We start from the raw sequence: 20,954 nt of genomic DNA, 5'->3' as shown, positions 1-20,954 counted from the left end.
TCCATGGTCTAATGACCACCTGGGGACCGAAGCAGACACAAACACAGGCGGCAGTCACAAGGGAGTCATAAGACTGTGTGCAGTGAAATGTCGTTTTAGCATGGAAGTCCTCAACTGTAGGTGTTTGAAGTGTACATCAGTGCAGTGTAGAGATGCTGCTCTGTGGCCTGAGTGTCGACTGATGGATCCGTCACTAGTGTAGTGTCTGCATTAGAAGTTTGCAGTATTAGAACTAATTTTGATCACTTCATGTTCTTATATGAGGAATAAACAGTGAAAAGCATTTGACGTGTTGTTAATCAAGATGCTTTATTACATTATCTTTGAGGTACCCAGATATGACTGCTATAGCATACGTTAATATTTGTTAGTGAGAGCAGAGTCAGTTTTGTTCATGTTTTTGCCATTTATCCAGCAAAAAAAAAATGTTTTGAAAATTTGATTCACCTTTGTCTGTTATTTTTAGTTCATTGGGTCATGATTTAAATCATCAGTTTCATCATACCAAGCTTTTAAACACCTTTATCCAATAAATCAACGCACAAAGTACATCAAACTACAAAAAATACTGCAACTTTTGGGCTGCTGTGATAGAAAAGATGTCGATACAGTCTTGGCCTGAATCTGTTGTGTGTGTGCTTACATAACACGAGAGTCATCAGCCCGCTGTGTTCGGAGTGGGGGGGCGGCTGAACAATTCACTTCTTCTTTTTTTTTTTCTTTATTTTAATCTCATTCGGCTTCTCGTCACATCATGAAGCACCATCAACAACACCTGCACCCAGCCTGCAACCGCCTCACGTGACCATAAAGACCGTCTCATGAGGATGTGACTCACTCACTCGGAGCTGATGAGTTTGTCTTGTAGTTGAACAACACGTGGTGCTTTGACTTCAGCGTTCCAGCTTTCTGCTGCATCTTCTTCTGTTTGACAGCTGGGGTTACTTTACAGATGTTATGATGAGTTTATCAAATATTTTAATGGTTTACTTGTAGATTAAGTCATCCAACTGCAAGTAAAGTACTTCAAATGTACTTCCAATGCATCAATAACAATATTTTATTAATTTCATACATATTAATATATATTTTTTTCTCTTTTCTGAGTACTTTAACTTTTGAAACTTTAAGCGCATTTTGTTGATAATACTTCTGGACTTTTGCTTGAGTCAGGTTTAAGCAGTATTACTACTTTTACTTAAGTAAACCCTGTTTGCTGATGTAATACTGCAATTTCCCCGTTATGGGACTAATAAAGGATTATCTTATCTCATCTTATCTCACCTTATCTCATCTTATCTTATCTTAAAGGCTCTGAGTCCACCATCCACTACTGGCCATGTGCTTGTGATTTTGAATGTGACTTATGAACGTCATTCGATGTCATTTATCTCATCCATGTCAACGGTCTCTTGGCTGCTCACAGAAACAAATAACCTGAAGTCCTGAGGGGAGTCTCGGCTGTTGGGTCTTTGCAGTCTTAATGGGTCTTGGAGGCATTTCCTGGCTCTGACAATGTTATCCTTTTGAATTTCCTTGTAACTGTGTTTCAGTGTTCAGAGTTAATGTAAAACGTTCTATGTTTCATGGAGGTCAGGAGGAAAAAGATCGGACGGTTGTGAGATGTGTGCCTCGTGGATGACTGGACTCGCCTGCCGTGGCTCCAGAATTAGCCGTCTCTACACGTGATCGCGACACACAAAGCAGTAGATTGACCCGAGGGCAGAGCAGTCGAGCGTTTAATGCACGGTTCATAGTGCAGGCATGCATGTGTAAGCATGTTTAAGGCGCATACCTTTGACGAGCGCATTTCAGTCCATCACTGCCACACGTTTATAAACGGAAAATTGAACAGGAAGCTTAGCATAAAAAATGATTCATATTAATTGTAGTGCTGCGTCACAACGCAGACGAAAGGAGAGGAGCTACTGAATCTCTCTTCATTAGGCAGTAAGAGCACCAAGCCTGGACTGCATTACAATCCAGAGCGGCAGATCTAAGCCTTTTGTGTGTTCTTCATGCCTCTGACTGCCTGTATCTGTGCAGTTTAGCATGTTACACATTCTCATACTTCTGTTTTTGACAGCTCCCCCCTTTTTTTGCTTTGTTTCATTGCTGACCCATGAGGAAAGCCTCCGTACGCTGTTTTCTGTGGATTCCTTATCATATCCTATTTAACATGACACCCTAAAATGTGGGCCTAAAACACAAAAAATACCACTAGAGTTGAAGTTGTGTTTTACTCGACACATCGTTTTATAGGCTTTTCACTCTGTAGAACGCAAGTCGTGGATTATTACGCAGTTACACCAGTTTGAGCTGGTTGATCAGTCTGATCATTTAATTTTCGACACAGAAGATGTTACTCATGAGGTAACAACTCTCTTGGGGAGAAGCCTCTGGTTTTCAGCGAATAACTTTGAGTGTAAATGTCATACGTCTAAAGTTTACTTACGCTGCATCATCCTGTCTGTTTTTGTTTGTGTTGCAGATTGAGCCTTTGCTTCTGATGTCATACATGTTTTTGTTAAGACCCAGATTCCCATCATTTATGTGACAACACTATTTTACTCAACTTTCTCACTTTCTCTTGGGTAAAAAAACATAAAAACCCCCACCCCTCCAGCCTCATATGTCCTTCAAAGGCTTCAGTGGCTGACCTTAATGAGTTGACGCAGAGGCCTGAACTGAAGCATACCACCCATGTGCAATGAAGTATATTATGTATAGTACGTAAAGCAGTAATTCAGTAGATTTTCATCACAGTCAAAGCCTGTTTCAGTACTCTTCACCGCAATGGAATTTCAGAGTTTGAGGGTCATGAGAGATTTTACTTCTAGACATTGTCTCATAGGTCTTTCCTTTGGAAAACTTCCTTGCATAGTTCAACTGATTGGGTTTTCTGTTTCACATTTCATTACGATGAACAAAGCAGGAACTGGGAAGAAGCAGTGATCCAAGAAAAGTACACAATACAACTAAACGCTCAAAAAATATTTGTGACCTTTCCAGAGACACTGGATATTGAGCTGGAAAAATAGTTTTCAGTAATTATTGTTTGTCTTTGTTTAAAGAACAGCTTCTCCGGACATGTTTATACAAAAATACTGTGAAATAATACTTTCAGTTTATTTGAAAAGCCTTTAATGCAGAAGTACATCCATCCCCAAATCCAAAATTATCTCATCTTTTTTTTTTGAGTATGACATGCATGGAGTGCTGGAGGTTTCAAGTTTTCACATCACACTTGTGTAAGATGCCTACGAGTGGCTTTTGAACTACTTGTGATGCCACTAAATCCTGTTCAGAATCAGATGAATTTGAAGATAAACTCTGCACATGCGTCATTCTGCACAGTGAAGGTCAAACATCAAAATGAAGAGCTGTTAAGCAAAACAAATTTTAAGCGGAGACGGACTTTTAAGTTTGTACTGTAACTAGCACCCTGCCTGCTGGTGTGTGTGTGTACTGTACACAAAGAGAAAGTGATGGCCAACGAAGCACAACACAGTAATAGAAGAGAGTGACTTGCAAAAATCCAAACTACAGTGGAAAATGCATGTAAACATACATGTCCCATGTTTGTTTGAAATGGGCTCTCTGGCATGATGCACCACAGCTCCTCCTCCTCCTCCTCCTCCTTTTCCTCCTCTTTGATGATGCCCTAATGAGATCCTCCTCCTCCCTCCCCCACTCCTTCGCTTTCTGCTCCTCACGAATGCGTGAGCCTGAGTCTCCTTCATTTCCATCAATGAATGAAGACTGTGCACCCTCGCATGTCACGCTGCCCTCTTTTCCCCGGTCATGTCAAGTCCATTCACAGATGTGTGCTGCTACTGTACACAATCGTGTGTGTGTGTGTGTGTGTGACTACGTTTTGTCAGTCAGTCATTAAAATTCAGTCATGCAGTCTACTGAGTAAAAAGAAAAACAGAGTTGGAAACAGTTGTTGTGTTCATGATCTGTTGTTTAAGTGAGTGTTTAATGGCAAAAACCTTTTGATGAAATTGAAGTAAACCCAAAAGCTCTTACTGTTTAATGTCCAAGTTTAATACTTATTTCCATATTAGGGTATATCCTCTAGTTCAGCAGCTGAGAGTCCACACAATGTGTTAAACTACGTTTAAGTCCAATGCTACCAGAAAACCTACAGAAGGATGTCTTGAATGTTAAAACCAGCTCCAGTCTTCTTTCCTGTTCTTCGGTGAAAATGTTTTTCTTCATACTCGTGCACTCCTCCTCCTGATGAAATGAAAAACTAACATCTTAACAACTGTGTGTTTATCTGTTCTCAGTTTCGATGTGGAGAATGGCCCGTCTGCCAGCTGCAGCCCCCTGGACCCCCAGGCCTCTCCAGGCTCTGGTCTGGTCCTCCACACTAACTTCCCCGGTCACAACCAGAGGCGAGAGTCCTTCCTCTACCGCTCTGACAGCGACTATGATCTGTCTCCCAAGTCCATGTCACGAAACTCCTCCATCGCCTCTGAACTGTAAATAGAAAACACATGCAAATATGCACAGCGCACACACAATGTCAGAGTCAGACAGAGAGATATACAGTAGAAGGCTACGACCAGGTGCACATTCACACAAAATCCACACAGAGTTGAGTAAAGGCAACTGGACTTCTGCAGAGCTGAAGACGCCTGTTGGATGAAATCTCTTCAAAGATCTATGACCGAGTACAGTTGCCTTCACCCAACTCGACGTGGGTAACCATGACCTGAATAACTGAGAACCTTCACAGACACTCACATCGTTTATATACAGTATCTCTAGACACTGAAATCAGTCGAGCAAATATGTTCAAGTCTGTTTGTTTTCTGTTTGATCTGCCTGCAATATACTGTACTATTATACTGTACTAATACTGAATTATCACCCCCGTGCTAAGATTTAAACTTATGATGGTGGATGATTGTCTTTTAATTACTCGCTGACTGCAGCTACTGTTCCCGTGCTGTTTTATTTTACCCTTAAACCACCTCACTGGATATACAGCAGACTCGGTCGAGACTCTGCTGCTCTGCCCCTTCAGTGGAACATCTGACGTTGGGGTCATCTATTGCAGGGCGGCGGGTTTAAGGAGTCCACTACACGACTCCAGAGATACATGACATGACAATGATTTGAAACCCACAGAAGAGTAATTTAGAATTTTGCCCTGTCTCAGCTTACAAAAATAGGTTGGATTTAGAGCTAAGTGCCTTACAAGGTTACACCCTGGAACAGAGGACTTATGTTTTGGACTCAGGACCATCCTCCCGTCCTCCCTCTGTGACTCTGTCTCTTTCAGTTAATTATAGTAATGAGACTGGCTGGGTCATGGGGGTCATTGCTTATTGTTCTTGCTTAACATCTGACATAAAGCACTCAGCATATAAGCTTTATGCAACAGCAGAACTTGATATTTGGTGCGTACGGCATTCGATAACCTCTCTTTTTGCTTCTGTGTTTCCAGACATGGTGATGACTTGATCGTAACGCCTTTTGCTCAGGTAAATATGTTACTTTCTGTAACCCAAAATCTAATTCTTTAAAGATTGACATTAACAATCGTAGATTTGCACCAAGCAGAAACTGGATTATTGATCTAAATATGGTGCCTTTCTAGGTTCTGGCAAGCCTTCGAAGTGTGAGGAATAATTTCACTGTCCTGACCAATGTCCAGTGTGCCTCTAGCAAGTAAGTGTGTGTGTCAATCAAGATGAGCAATTTTACATGGCTTTTTTTCTTTCTTACTTCAGTGACCCGATTTAACTCTGACAACATTAGGAAAATACTGTTTGCAGACTACATTTCAAAGGACGTGCTTGATAATAAAACATGAGCTTTATATGTTATTATAAGCCGGGAAGGGAACCTCAGGAGAATGTTATAAATCTAGTTGAAGTCAGCTTATACACTCTTGGGATTCGCTTTTTAGATTCCCTTGAGGCAGAGTGCAAAATGCACTTTTGAATGACTTTTAAACAGCATAAACATCAGGCAGTAAATCTTGTGGCAGCGAAAATACATCAGACTCCCCAGTTGTTTTAGCCCCTTTGCAGCTTTGAAACACAAAAAAGGCTAAAGGCAAAATGAATCCCATCAGCCTGCGCACTCAGTCTGCAGTTCCGTGCTCTTACCACAAGATGGCTGTGTTGAGCTTTAAACAGGCTTAGGTGTGACGCACGACACCGCAGCTGTTTCCAACATTCACAGTTCAGCAGCTTAAGTAGACCAGGAAGCACACACAACACATGCATTCAGTTTAATATTACAGTGAAATAAAACTGGGTTTGTAACACCGGTGCTTTTTTTTTTATTTCTTTAGAAATTAAAAAATAGTTTCTATGTGTCACTCAGTTACAATGCTCCATAATTCATTTTTCTGTTGTGGGGAGGCACAAACACGAAAACACACTCACAGCTACTCACACACACTCCTTAGTTGGCATTCGCATTCGTTGTCCCCACAGCATTCACTCTGCAGTGTTTTTCAGCGTATCCTATCTGGAAATAAATGAAACAGCTTTTTGTGATACAAACACACCTTACAGAAGAAAATTAATATTAGTACAGGTTTTGCTCTTCACATACTGTATCTGGAAAGACTACTACACCCAAATGTTACTCCTGGAGTGCAGCATTAGCAGCCTGGAGGAAAAGGTCCATGTGTGATCAAAGTATTTGTATTCAGTGGTCAGTATATTATGTGGCTTCAGACCATTTTCAGCTCAAAGATGCACACAATCTGGTTGATGTGCTAGCTTTAGAGAAAGTTTTCTTTTACTTACTCGCTTGCATTTACATTTTTTAAAGTCTATTTTCAGTGCTGTTTCCAGTACAAAGAAGTAGTGCAGGCTGCAACTGTGATGATTACTGGCAGTGAATCTGCTTAATATTTTCTCAGTTAGGCTGTTAATTGTTAGGTTTACATAAAGTAAAAGTCTGTTTCAGCTTCCTAAAGCCCAAAGGTCACATCTTCAAATGGTTTCAGAAAAACAGGAAACGAAAAATAATGAAGATCTGATTGTCAGATTAGTTGCTGATTAATCTTCCATCGATCAGTAAATCAACTAATCTTTATATCTCCGTGCTGATGAATGCAGCATCGGCCTTTAAAGCTGCAGCAGCATCACACCTTCCTTGTGGAAGCAAATAAACTGGAAACACAAATTTAGAGCGCTGTGTGTGAGTGTGTGCATGTTTGTGTGTGTGTGAGTGTGTATATCAGTTTCTAAAGATGTTAGGAACTCTCTGCTCTTCCACAGGCTGTGTTAACACTCAGTTTGCTGCATTGAATACCTGAAGCCTGTTTGGCCTACATTGGGCTCTGACACCCACACATGAGCATAGACTAAAACACACACACACACACACATTAGGTGACATGAAAGTGAACGTATATTTAAAGAAAAGTATTCACATGTAACTAAATGTGAGTATGAGGATCAAATGAGGATCAGTGAATTTATAACCCACCACCTGCAGTAGTGACTGACAGGAGGATTGGATATGTAACGTCTGCTCATGAAACTCCATTTAATTGAAAACACATACAAATAGAAACCTAAAAACAAAACTAATAAAAGGCCTCTGATGGCTCTGTACTGACACATCTTTTCTCTGAGTGAAGTAATCCCATTCAAGGTCCATTTTACACAAGGAAATCAGCCATACTTCATGAATAGAAATTTATTTTCTTTCATTTAAACTTATTCACTTTCTTGCATAGAATTACATGAGAAGATTTTCCAGGTCTGTCTGTTTTGGCCAGCAGCTGGTTAGCGTAGCTTAGCGGCTAGCCACGCTTGCTGTTTCCAAATTTTAGGCTATGCTAATAGCTGCTAGCCGTGAGGAAATGTTCATTATTTATTCATATCATTATTTGGTGAATCAGCCCTTTAAAGACAAAGCTTATGTACATCACAGTGTACATGTGAGATGTTTTTTTTGTTCTTTCAGGAGGTCTCCTGCAGCAACAACTCAGCCTCCCATCACCAGAGTTTGTCTCCCAGGTAAGAGGCTCACAGGAATGTCCTGCTATGTGTCTGACTTGTGTAAAGCTGCATGAAGAAGATGAGATTTTTTTTGCTTATCTGCTTTCTATCTGGCCAGGACCTTCTCTCCTCCTCCCTTCTTCCCTCCCAGCCTCTCCACTTCGCCTCGTCCTTCAGTCATGAGCTTGTGTACGTGACGGCTTTCACTTTTTTTTCGCCATCCGTCTCCAGCTCGAACGTTGTAGTCCAGACTGTTTTGTCATCGAGCTCATTAGCGTTGTTCAAACACAATATGGCTGGTATTTCAGACAAATACTGCATGCAGACCCGCACACAGTGTGGTCTATTTAAGCAGCTCACTCAGAGATAACAACAAACCTCCCTTTTCTTCTTTCATCACGTTTGCTTTTAAGCAGCTGGTGTGTGCGTGTGTGTGTGTGTGTGTGTGTGTGTGTGTGTGTGTGTGTGTGTGTGTGTGTGCATGTACACATCTATGCTGGTAAGAGGCAGTGTCTATGTGTATACGAGCACTTCATGAGCACTATACATGTGTATTGGTTGTGGATATTTCTTGGTGTGATACTGGATTCTGTGTCTGCTCACCGGCTCAGCCCCGTTTGCTCACACACTCAACCTTACAACAAACACACAATCAGTTCCATTTTAAAAGATTGTAGGGGCGCTCCTGTGTTGTGAGGACCTGCCCAAGGACTGCAGAAGGTTTCGTAAGGTTAGACTCTAGTTTAGGTTTAGGTTAGGTTATGCTAATGTGCTTGCGAGTGCATTATTACAATAAGAGTCTTCAGATGTGTGTGCCGGTGGGGCGCATTGACTGCTCCAGAACCCCTTCCATGTTAGCAGGAGGGACATGGAGGTGCATCAAAACAATGCATCAAAATACAAAGTGAAAACAATGTGACAATGTGAGAGACATCGTTCTGAATGTGTATACTGGCAATGAACACCTGAGTCTGTGGGTTCCCTTTGACTTCACAGATCTTTACAGCACATTTAAGCTCATTGTTTAGCTGTCCTGCTCGAACTTTGCTGTTGTGGTCCAGTCTCACTGCAGGACCTGATCAATACCAAGTGGCAACACGACACAGTTCACAACCAAGTGGTGCACACAGTGGAGCATTTAGCAGCTAAAGAGCCTGATATTTCCCTCTGGTGGAGACCAAAAGCAGGGCTAAAAGAGAGTGTATATCAGACTCCAGATGAATGATTAAGTTGCATTGGAACTGATGGATTGTTTTCTGTTAAAGTAAAGTGATGCTTCACCTAGAGAGAAAGTTTTTTTTTTTTTTTTTTCCTCTTTATGTTTCTTTTTCTTGATAAAACAAGACATTTTCAGACCTTTAGCTGACATCTGTAGGCAGATGTTCCCAGGCAGAACACTGGAAGCAGTGACATGTGTTGTTGTGTATGAAGAGACCAAGATGAGCAAAAATGAAACTGAGAACAGTGAGTGTTGTTAACCATCAAATAACCAACATGTTTTACATGAAACCGACTGGGGTCAGGTATGACATTAAAGTAGAGCTTGTGAAAATGAAGCCTCAGTCGGCTCCCAGCACATTTTATCAAGCCAAAATACTACGTGTGTCCCTCGCAATCTTTGCTGCCAAATTCTTGTTTTAGACATTTTTCGGTTTGTTGGTGTTATTACTGAAAAGCATGAGTTCATGTTTTTGAAAAAGGAGCAACAACATGATAGTCTATGTTTATACTCTGTGAGTGTGTGTATGATGCGTATAAACATCTATTAAGTCACTGACGTGTGTGTAAGGCAGTTTGCAGCATGTGATGGTATTTGAAATTTTGCAGCCGTTGATTGTTAAGGTGTATGATTCGAATGAGTGTTTGTCGTGGCATATATGCATCATTGTGAGTAATATGAGTGTGTGTGTGTGACAGTGTGTGAGTGTGTGTGCCATGGGGAGGTGTTCCTGTGGCTCTGATTGACGTCAGCATGCCTGTATGTGGCTTCTGTTGACTTCCTGTCAAAGCAGATGGACTGAGTTTTCACTTCCTTCTTCTGAACCGCAGCTCATCAGGTGCTCTGGGTTTGTGTGTGAGTGTGTGTGTGTGTGTGTGAGTGTGTGTATGTGTGAGTGTGTATTACAGGGTTTGGGAAAATGTGAGTGTATGTCTCTGGTAAAGCAGCTCCATAATTCGCATTATGACCTTTGTGTAACACAGACAAGATTGTCGCTAAATTGTGCATTAGATCAATGTAATTTTTTTTTTTTTTTTTTTTTTTTTTGCCATTCGTCATCACTTGCATGGGCTCTGCAAGTAAACAGACTCCTCCTCACTATGTGCAAAAAATATGTTGCCTACATTCATCATATTGGCCTTCAGAGCAGGACAGGACACGGCTAAAGAGAGCTGTCTGCCACAGCTACAAACATTTATAAACACATGAAGGGACGTTGCATTTGGATAACATTTTCCTTTATTAAAACACAACACAACAGTGTATACATAACTACAAAAAGCAGCAAAAAGAGTTACCAAGTGCTGAGAAGTTGTTTGCACTGTGTTAATGTTCTTTTACAAAGCCTCAGAATTTTTTAGTTTGTTGTCTGTAGTTTTCAATTTAAACTTTTTCTTTTCTATTTCATTGTTGCTGTTGAATTCTAAAGTTTTATTGCCATAATGTTTCTTTTTTAAACCAAAGGCCTTACATTTGTCTATAATTTCAGATGGCAATTTGTCTAATCTGGACATGCTAAACTAAACTAATGTTTAGTCAACGGATGAGAAATTAATCAGCAGTTATTTTTGATTAAAACCTTTCATTAATTGGTTACACCTTGAGTAAATAAGCTATTTTATTATTTCTAATAAATAAATTGATAATAAATCAAGACTTTTTTTTGGGTTTTCCAGTATTCATTGGACAAATCAAACAATTAGAAGACATCTTGTTGGGCAAACAAATTAAACAAATTAATCACCAAAATAATTGATGACAAAAGTAACTGTTAGTTCTAACCCCAGTTTAAATGTATTTATAAATGTATGTAAAGCATATAAAATTACATTATATATAGGTCTTCAATTCTGAATTTGTGGATTATAATGTTATAATCAAAGCTTCCTTTAAACATTTAAACTTACATGGTGAACTCTCAGTAATAAGATGATGGAGGATTTTACTGGTAAATGCTTCTCATGAAATGCTTTTGCTTTGGGTATGTAGTCTACACCTGCCCACCACAGAATCAGAACTGTTTTCCCATAAACCTCAGGCCACATCCTCACTGTAGACCACCTCCTATTCACGTCAGCAATGCGCACACACACACACACACACACACACACTCATCCACAGCAATATCTGCCTCTGTCTCTTCCTCCGCCACCTTCCCATTTCTTCTTCATATTCATTCCCTTTAGTCCTTATTTTTCTTCTTTGTTCATCTGTTTGTCTTTCTCTGTCTTGATGTCTTTATCGTCACCGGAGGAGGGGGAGGAGGAGGAGGAGGAGGAGGAGGAGGAGGAGGAGGAGGAGGGGGAGGGCAGGAAGCTTGAGGCAGGAAGAGAAGATCAGATTGTTCCTGTTTTGCTGTCTCTAAACTGTTGTAACTTGACGGAAGCCAGGAGGAACTGTGTGTCGATGAGGTGTGTTTGTGCGTGTGTGTGTGTGTGTGTGTGTGTGTCAGCGTCAGCCCTCGAGAGAAAAATAGGATGCAGAGAGACAAAGGCCTATTGTCTGTGCCGACACACTGCACAAACATGCACATGCTGACACAATGATATGATACGTAAATACCTTCAGTGCTGCACAGTCGCTCAGCAATGCACACAGGTGGACCTGTTTCACTCCCCCTCAGTGCACACACTTACTTCTTCTAGTTCTGTATACAGACAGAAGAGTAATCTAAAGACAATGTCATATTTGTTTCATGAATGTCATTCATGAAACAAATTCATGAAACAAATAAAATTAAAGTTTATGTCATGAGAAACAAGACAGGTGCACCTCCTCTGAGTGAAATGAACGACAACAACTCCACAGGCGCGAAAAGAAATCTCTCAGCAGTCGGCTTTGACCTCTGACCTCTCAGAGGTCAAAGTTGGCTCCATTGGGACGTCCTGGAAGCGTGCTGGTGAACATGCACACCACAGAAGCACAGCGTCCCTGGTTTGATTTAGCTGGGGATCTCTGTTGCATGTCAAACTCCTCAACTCCCGCTAACCAGTAAAGGCAGAAATGCCTAAAAAAGTTTGCTTCATAAACCTGCACCTAAACCTTTTAACCTTTTAAATACATTACATTACATTCATTTGACCTGTGCTGCAGATCTCAACCGACTGAACGCTCCTCGTCTCAGCCTCTTCTTGGGTGACTGCCTAAAACAGTTAAGTCCTTTTCCACAACTGGTGTTTGGTTTGTCCGTTCTGGCCTACAGTAGAAACGTGTCAATGCAACATGGCAGACTTCCTCTGTAGATATGATAGACTCCTTCTAACGTAATGCAAACATGATTCTTAGTTTCAGATGTCCAATATAGTCCAATATTGTCCCTAAATCACACACACTGTAATTGTGTATTAAGTGCACTGTGTTCATGTGCTTTGAGTTTTTATCTTGTGTTTTTTTTTGTGTTGCACAGCTGCACAGCCTATTGCCCGCTGGAGACAAATAAAGTTGGTTGATTGAGGCTGAGTGATCCGTTTGGCAGATGTGGCAAAGCACAGCAAGCTCCAGTGTATGTGACTGTGTGACATTCACTTTTAATTTTCAAACCAGAGCTCAAATAGGAAACGTTTGTATCATGTGGAAACAGGAATTGCAAACAGGCTTTTTGTACGACAGGATTTTAGATACCCCATATCCCCCCCAAGAAATAAGGTCGTCTGTGAGGCGAATATGATGTTTGTATAATATTTAGTTCACATACTGGGGAAAAGTACTATTTAAACCAACATCTGTGATGTTAAAGATAAGCCAGAAGTTGAACGTAATGAGTGCCTTCTTAAAACGTGTTTGTTCTTCATTCCTGCAGGGCACCATTGTTTTTCCGTCTTGTATGTGTTGTTTGTATGACCTGGACCAAGTCTATCAGTGTTTCAGGCCCCACCCATAACCTCATTCAGCAGTGAGTGGAAATGTCCACAGAGCTGTGTGTGCTCTTAATTATATGTTTGCCAGCACATTGTGTTCTAATATTTTACTGTCACAACATTAAAGCGCAAAGCACATACTGTAATGTTGTCCAGACTGTATGTCAAAACTTATTCTTGTTAGTATTCATCTGTGACCAGTGTTTCTCTCACCACATAATACTTTATTGCAAAGGAAAGGAAAGGAAAGGAAAGTGACATATCTTGTCATTGGAGGGAACTCACTCCAACGAAATTTGTTCTCTGCATTTAACCCACCCAAGTGACGTGCACACACACACAGCAAACCCGGGGCAGTGGGCGACCGCGTGCAGCGCCCGGGGAGCAGTGGGGGTTAGGTACCTTGCTCAAGGGTACCTCAGCCATGGACACCGGGACGGGGAATCGAACCAGCGATCCACCGGTTACGGGTCCGACACCCTAACCGCTGATCCACGACTGCCCCAGCAGTTATTGCGTACTGCATGGGAGAAATATTCCACTGTTTTCTCACGGGACAAAAATGAGGAGATGGTACTGATAATTTCAATCAGATAAAATTTACAAACATGATGCATGCTGTCAGTGAGTAAAAAGGATCAAATAATTAGACAGTAAGGAATTGAATAAAGTGAATTTTCTTATATCATATCACCTGTAATTGCAAATCACAGTTTTCAGACATGCGGCAGAGTCCATGTTCCAGACTTTGTTACCATTTGGTCCTCAGATTTCAGTGCCTTTCAACACTCCCGTTATTGAGCGCGATAATGAAACCTGTAAAGGAGGCTCATTGTTTTCACAGAGCTGTTATCACGTCACAGTCACAAACAGGTTAGTGGGGTCTGCTCGCACATCTACCAAAGAATTTCCACAGCTGTTGTGTGTCGTGGTGTCATAGCAGAGCCAGGAAAAATTCTGCCCCATTTCTGCAGCATTTAGCAGTGAGAACCTCACAAAACTATGACCTGACTTCCTGGTCAAGTCGGCCTCTGTGATGAAATGCTGTCATACAGGATATGTGCAAGGCAAAGGGCTCTTGAACTCTCCCGACCTTATTCCCATACGCAATGTGTGTGCACGTCTGTGTCTGGCTGCTTGGTGGTGTGGAAAGGTGTCAACGTGTCGGCTTTTTAAATCCCACTGTGCCTTTCCATTGTGAAGGTTGTTTTCGTGTGGGGCGGGCAGGCCCCCCCTGACATTTTCCTTAAAAGAAGCTCTATTATTTCAAAGGTGGGAGCTGGTGTTTGGTCAACACTGAACAATGAGTTAACTGTGTAGGTGAAAGGTATTTTGACAGTGTGAAACTGTTATGCAATAGGGTAAAAAAACACTGCACATACATTTGCTGTATAGGTACAGTACCCATATTGGCACAAGGCTTGTAGGACAGTAGGGGACAGGAAATTCTTACTGAACTAGCTAAGTCTTAGTAGAACAGTGGATAAAGACGGTGCTGATGCTAAATTTGGTCTGTCTTTAGGGACCCCCTGATTCTTCCTACAGCACCGCCAGGTGTGTATGGTTTTTGAGTGAACTTTTGATGGGTTGCCATGAGATTTGGTAGAGATATTCATGTTCTCCAGGATGAATTGTGATGTTAGCATTTAGCTCAAATACTCAGGACTGAAATCTGTCCTCATGAGACTTTCTCTGGAGTCAGTCAGGGGTGGGTTGATTACATTGGTTGTTATTCAGATTGTGCATCTTTTATCCAAGAGGATCCTCAAATAATCTTGTGAGCCCTGACTTTGGTGATCATAAAATAAAACACAAATGGCTTGATTTTTTTTTTATGATAATCTGATTAATCTTTTAACAACTGCTAACTTAACTTCTAAGGTATAAGAATGTGTCGTCCTCCATTGCTCACTCTCAGTTGCATAACATCAAGTTATTCTGGGTTGCAGTTAGGAAAACAGGGTTTCAGAGTGCAGAGCAAAGGGCACTGAATGAAGAGCACCTGATCAGTCTCTTTACAAATGTTATTTAATGCAGACCGTAGACAACCCTGCACTCTCTGCACCATCCAGTGGCCCATTAAAGGCAGGAATGCACTGAAGAGGTCACAGAGAGGAGAATAAGTGAGACAGAACAGGGGGAGGGATAAAAGGAGGAGAGGAGGAGTGATGAGGTGAGAGGGCAGGAGAGATAAGGGTTTTCTTGGGAAGAGAGGAAGGACAAGCTTTAGATATGATGCAGGAGAAACAGGACGGGGAGCTGGAAGATCTAAAAGAAAAAAAAAGGGTTTCTCACAGTACCACATACACCTGCCATTGGTGTTTATGATGTGGCTCATTCAGGTGTCAATTTTAGTATAATATAACTGACATTCATGTAAATATCCAGCTAACCAGACTGAAACGAGGGCAAATTACGGTAAATAGGGCTGCAAAAGATAATCACTAATATGGGGAGCCTGCAAAATGAAACACCACATAAATAATCCAGTTGAATTTATTGCTAATCTTAGCCATAAATCCACACTATTTCTCTTAAACCTCCACTCTAGTGTTTAGTCCCATCCTTATTGCATGAGACTGATGCTGATCAGAAGGTGAAATTCTGAATGTTGTTTTAAAAAAAGCAGGGTTTTTTTTTAGCTAACGGGTTGAAAGGAAGAATGCCCCGAGAAAAACCCGACTATTTTATAGTGCATATGTTTTGTCTTGGGCAGCGCGATGGTGCAGTGGTTAGCACAGCAGGAGGGTTCCAGGTTCGAATCCTGGTCTGTGAAGTTTGCATGTTCTCCCTGTGCCTGCATGGGTTTTGTCTGGGTACTCCGGCTTCCTCCTACAATACCAAAAACATGCACATTAGGTTAAATGGCTACTCAGCTTCTGTCTGTGTGTCAGTTGCGAGTGACTGGCGACCAGTCCAGGGTGAACCCTGCCTCTCGCCCGCAGTCAGCTGGGATAGGCTCCAGCCCCCCCCCACGACCCTGACAGATCAAGTGGTATAGAAAATGAATGGGTGGATGTTTTGTCCTACTAAAGGTACATACTTGCCAGTTGCAAGGCTCAATTAAATCTAAAGAATTTTGAAGGCAATTTAGTCCAGTTACTTTCTGAAAAAGAATAAAAATGGTGTCACAAAGTGTGAATTTTGATCTGCATGCTTTTGGGGAAACACTGTTAATATTTGTAGGCTAATTAGCCCTAGAGAAATTGCTAATAGTTTATTGTAAAACAAACCATAGTAGACTTCTGTTACCTTGTACACAGTCAAATTTCCTTTGGTCTGCCTGACTGATTGGTCTGATATAACATATACAAAATAATTCCAACTGAAATAATAGATTTGCAGTAGGGATGGTGGATGAAAAGAGGCGCTTTGACCTCCATGTTGAGCCAGAAGTTCAGACAGTCTCCCTCAAGATCCTACGTGTCATCAGTCAGCGCATTCTGTTATTTGTAAAAACATACATGATTCCTCCTGTAGGGATCATGTGGTGATCATGACTGTATGCTGAAGGAAATTTACACGCCTCCTCAAACACTTTTTTATGTAGCTATGGGCAACACTACTGCACTCACATACACACACACGCACGCATGCACGCACGCACGCACGCAGGCATTTATTTACCAGGATCTCATAATAGGTTGTCATGTGACTCTCCCAGCTGAAGCCAAACGCTTCAGTAGCAATAGCTCCTCCACAGCGGTGCACCTGTCTGGAGCTTCTCACTGACGCAGTCCATCGACTCCAAATAGAGTCGAATATCCGCGGGGGTGACCACTTCACCTTACTAACTCAAGGGTGTATGCGTGCACACACAGGAACTAAAATTTTTCATTTGAAAACTGGAGCTGCCATCTTAAAATCTGTTAAGGAAATGAATTTGGTCAGACAGGGTTTGTAAAAATGAACTAATGCTTTCATTTAAACTGTGCTTGCGCGTCAGAGACAACAGCTGCGCTGCCTTTGGGGAAACAAACCATCTTTGGTGGGTGAGGTAATGCTGGACCATTGCCAGCCTTGTGGCCTTGATATGGCATTCGTTCAGTGAGGGATATTATGGCAGGGCTAGCATGTCTAAATGTCACAGATACCGTATCTGGCAACCTATCATTCTGTCTCTCGCCTCACACTCTGCCGTGCACGTCCACAAAATGCCAACATGAGCAGTTTCCATGGCAGTGACTCCCTCCTTCTCCCTCCAACCCTGACTCTGTTCCTGTTCAAGCAAAGTGTTACCTCCGTAACCCCCTTCACTCCACTTTCCCTTTCTTTTCTGCTCTCTCCATGTGTCCAGGTATTGAGAAACATATCCCCCCACTTTTGTTGGTAGCTAATAGGTCTCAGTATTTCTGTCCCGGAGTGTCTTGTGTTACCTGCCCTCCTAACGACTTCCCGCTCCTGGCTTCTTTAACGACCTCAGTGGGGCTCCCAGAGCATTCTGGTTACCCCCTACATGTGACGTTATACAGGAGTCCTGCAACCTCGTCCTGCGTCATGCAGTAATGTCTGAGGCCAAAATTGGACTGAATTCTATTAAATAAATCCAAAAATCGCTGGAGGCTTTTAACACTAAACCCTACTCAAACTGCTTTAGGTATCAGGGCAGAGTGTCCTGTCACTGGGCAGGGTAAGGGGGTGAAACCTTAGAGAAAGAACTTATGTGATGCTGAGAAGGTTTGGGTTTCTGTGACGGGAACTGTTTAGGCAGCTGACAGGAAAGGCTATGATATCTGTAGAATAATCCCCCCCCCCATTCCCCAATTTACTGCAACTGCTCTTTGCAAGGTAAACAAGCAGAGTGCAGATGGATGTGTGTGTGTGTGTGTGTGCGCACGCACGCCAGGCAGCATGTTTTGTTGGTCCATGCCTGACTGGCTGTGTGAAAGGTCCTGATGGCAGAGGCCTATGCAGGCAGCATGTGTATTTGATTCTGTGTGTGTGTGTGTGTTGTTATTGGATAGAAAGAGATAAAGAGACATCCAATAGTGGTTCTGTTTTTCTTATGTGGCAGCTCGGTGTTTTTTTGTTGCACTTCCTGATGGAAATACATGGGACAAAAGGGCCCCTATCATAACCTAGAATCAACACTTGTGTGTGTTTGCATGTGTTTGTGTGCGCAACTGCACAGCCGATGGGCCTTTCACATGTACAACATGGATTACAGGTGCTGGTATCTGTTTATTGACAACTAAGATGACCGGACATTTGCACTTTTTAGACGTGTTCCTGGCACTGGAGTCTCATCTGTATCATTATGCAGGTAGCAGCTGCTCACTGACAATAGCTGAATGACTGATGGCAACAGCCTGTGAAGTTCAGGCTGGCTTATGTAAAACAAGGGTCGTATTCTGTTTACAGCTGCTGCTATTCCTTCACTAACAATAGAGAAATAAATACTCAAAATAATGAAGTTATTTTTGGGTATGTTTTAATACTCCAGATTAATCTCATTTGGATGATTTTCTTTTAACCAGTTTAAGGGATTGTACAAAAATTACTGCATTAATGAAGAAGCCAAACACTTCTAAGTTAATGTTTTTTTTTTTAACTCTGCCCCTCACTTAGAAATACCTGCAGCACCCCTCCAATATGTCAAAATAATATGACAGTGTTGAGTTGGTACAACTTGTTTCATTATCAATAACTTAAAGGCAAAAAGCATAAAGAATTTAAGACGGTGTTCACTAACTTAAACCTCAAAATTGAAATGAAATATTAGTCTTACAATTGGACTAAAATAAAATCTTCAAAAAGAGCATACCCTCCCTTCAGCCAAATGAAAAACGATCAGTGCTTCCCCACTCATTTTAAGACAATCCCTCCCCATCAAATAGAGAAACAGGTAAATGAGATGGTATTTTCTTTCTCATTTCAAGTTTCTGTTTGAAGAGGATCTGTTACAATACAACAGGAGCTGATTCAGTTGTGTGGCGGCTTGGTGGTTAGTGGTGCTGTTGAACTGAACTGTGCACAGAGAAGTGTTTCTGTTGCTTAGCCTGCCATCCTTCATATCAATCGGGTGGCCAAAGTAATAGAAACACCTGTGAGTTTAACACAATACAGTACAATAAATTATTGTGATTCATATTAGTAGTGCAGGACAATGGCAGGTTTATATGAGATGCTCTTCAACAATAAGCCCCAGCACTTACACGCCCTCTTTTGACTGAGAGGCAGGATGAGGACTTCATCTACCGGAGGACAGATTTGTGTCCGTAAATGCGTCAAACTTGGCTCAACAGGTGCATTCTGGATGCACGTTTGTGTCTGTGACATAACAGAACTTGTGAGGTAAAACAAGGGTGTTAGCATTATCTGAATGTGTACAGATGAAGTGTCTGTGTGTGTGTGTGTGTGTGTCAGTCACACTCACTCTTTTCTGTGAATTGGAAGGAAGTCCACAGTGCAGGATTGTGACACTAATGAGGAAACAGGCCACTGGGACAAGGACAACTTCCTCACACACACACACACACACACACACTCCCAGGTGTTTAGACAATCCCCCACTGGCTCTTTCGCTACAACAGTTCATCCATCTTTCTCCGGGGACAAATGAGTTCCTTTGGCATGACAGGGAGACAAAGAGCAGACGGGGTCTGACCTGCGTCACAAACCCCAGGATGAAAACACTGTCATTACTCCATTCACAACTCATCTGTGAGCTTGCTGACTGTTTTCACAGATTAGTCTTCAACCTGGTTCTACACAACCATTCTTGAGAGAGATCTGCTTTTCTGACTGACGATGTCAGTGTGCGATACAACCAACTGTACCTCACCCAGCTCTTGGCCTTTTGGCTTTTGTCCTGACAGAAGATGAGCTAATTATCAAAATATACTCCTAATCATCGTTTGTCCACATAACGATGAGTGTGTGTTTAATAACTGTTATAATGTGCATGTCCCAAGCGAGCACAAACAGCCTGACTTGCCTCACTTGAACGCAGCTTGATACCAGGGCTGTAATGATGGAGTCAACACGTGCCCCCTGTGTTGACTCCAACGCCGATTTGCTTGTAAGCCATTTTTGGCAGCTGCTTACATGACTGAAGGAATGGAAGAGTCCATCACTCTGGTCCAGATTGAGCTATCTCAGCCACCATAGATTCTTTATAGCATTTGTGGTCTTTGTTTAACTGTCTCTCATGTTCTCATGCTGATTGAATAATAATAGATTAAAGAAAATGAAATAAAATCTAATAAAAATATAAATAAATCTGTTCTTTAATAAGATCCAAACACAGTCTCACAGAGCGGCTGGCGTGGCTGCAGACTCTCAGTCTTGTTAACTGAAGGTTTCAGTGGACAGTTTGTTGCAAAGAAATTACTTGAAATTAAATTCTTACTTCCTTAAATTGATCAAATTAAGGTGGTTTTTTTTGGTTCAGGGATCTCTCCCTTTAACAGCTGTCTTGGTGGATTGTTTTTAACTTAATATTAGGTTTAAGGGGAAATCCAGTGATGTAGTATTGGTTTTACTTCCTTTTTGCAATGAAATTATTGTCCAGTGTTTCGGTGAGGTAGTAAAACTACCTGTTGGCTTTTCATATAGTCAAATTTAGTGGAGAAGAGTTAAAGAAACATTTTTTAAGGTGTAGATGGTCCAATGCATTCGGCTTACTCAGACATAACATCAGTACTAAGACTGCAATAGACACGACAGATGAGATTATAAACACTCAGATGAGGCATAATTATGCAGAACAACGGAATGGGGAAAGTTGTTTACTTGGGCAATGAGGTTTCTCTCGTGACTCAGTGTCAGTCATGGACATAGTACAAATCAGTACATACAGTACAGTACAAAATGTGCATGATGTTGACCGAGTGACTTTTTTTCGTACCTGTGTAAACACTTGAGAGTCCCAGTTTAAACAGCCGAAGCACT

The 20,954-nt window shown here is 41.6% G+C and overlaps 1 protein-coding gene across 3 annotated transcripts in view; it reads left to right on the top strand.

The window, feature by feature from the left end:
• Positions 1-20,954, top strand: part of pde4ba (phosphodiesterase 4B, cAMP-specific a) — a 160,701-nt gene that overhangs the window by 100,191 nt on the left and 39,556 nt on the right. For all 3 annotated transcript variants that reach the window (XM_046390532.1, XM_046390533.1, XM_046390534.1), the window contains 4 exons: positions 4,296-4,490; positions 5,462-5,498; positions 5,615-5,685; positions 7,951-8,003. In XM_046390532.1, the coding sequence (XP_046246488.1) occupies positions 4,296-4,490; positions 5,462-5,498; positions 5,615-5,685; positions 7,951-8,003 (356 nt within the window). The remainder of the gene's footprint in view (positions 1-4,295; positions 4,491-5,461; positions 5,499-5,614; positions 5,686-7,950; positions 8,004-20,954) is intronic.

Source organism: Scatophagus argus, chromosome 6 (genome assembly GCF_020382885.2).
Source record: "Scatophagus argus isolate fScaArg1 chromosome 6, fScaArg1.pri, whole genome shotgun sequence".
In the NCBI taxonomy this organism is placed as follows: domain Eukaryota; kingdom Metazoa; phylum Chordata; class Actinopteri; family Scatophagidae; genus Scatophagus; species Scatophagus argus.
Note: the sequence above shows the minus strand (reverse complement) of the source record. Positions and strands in the feature narration are given on the sequence as shown.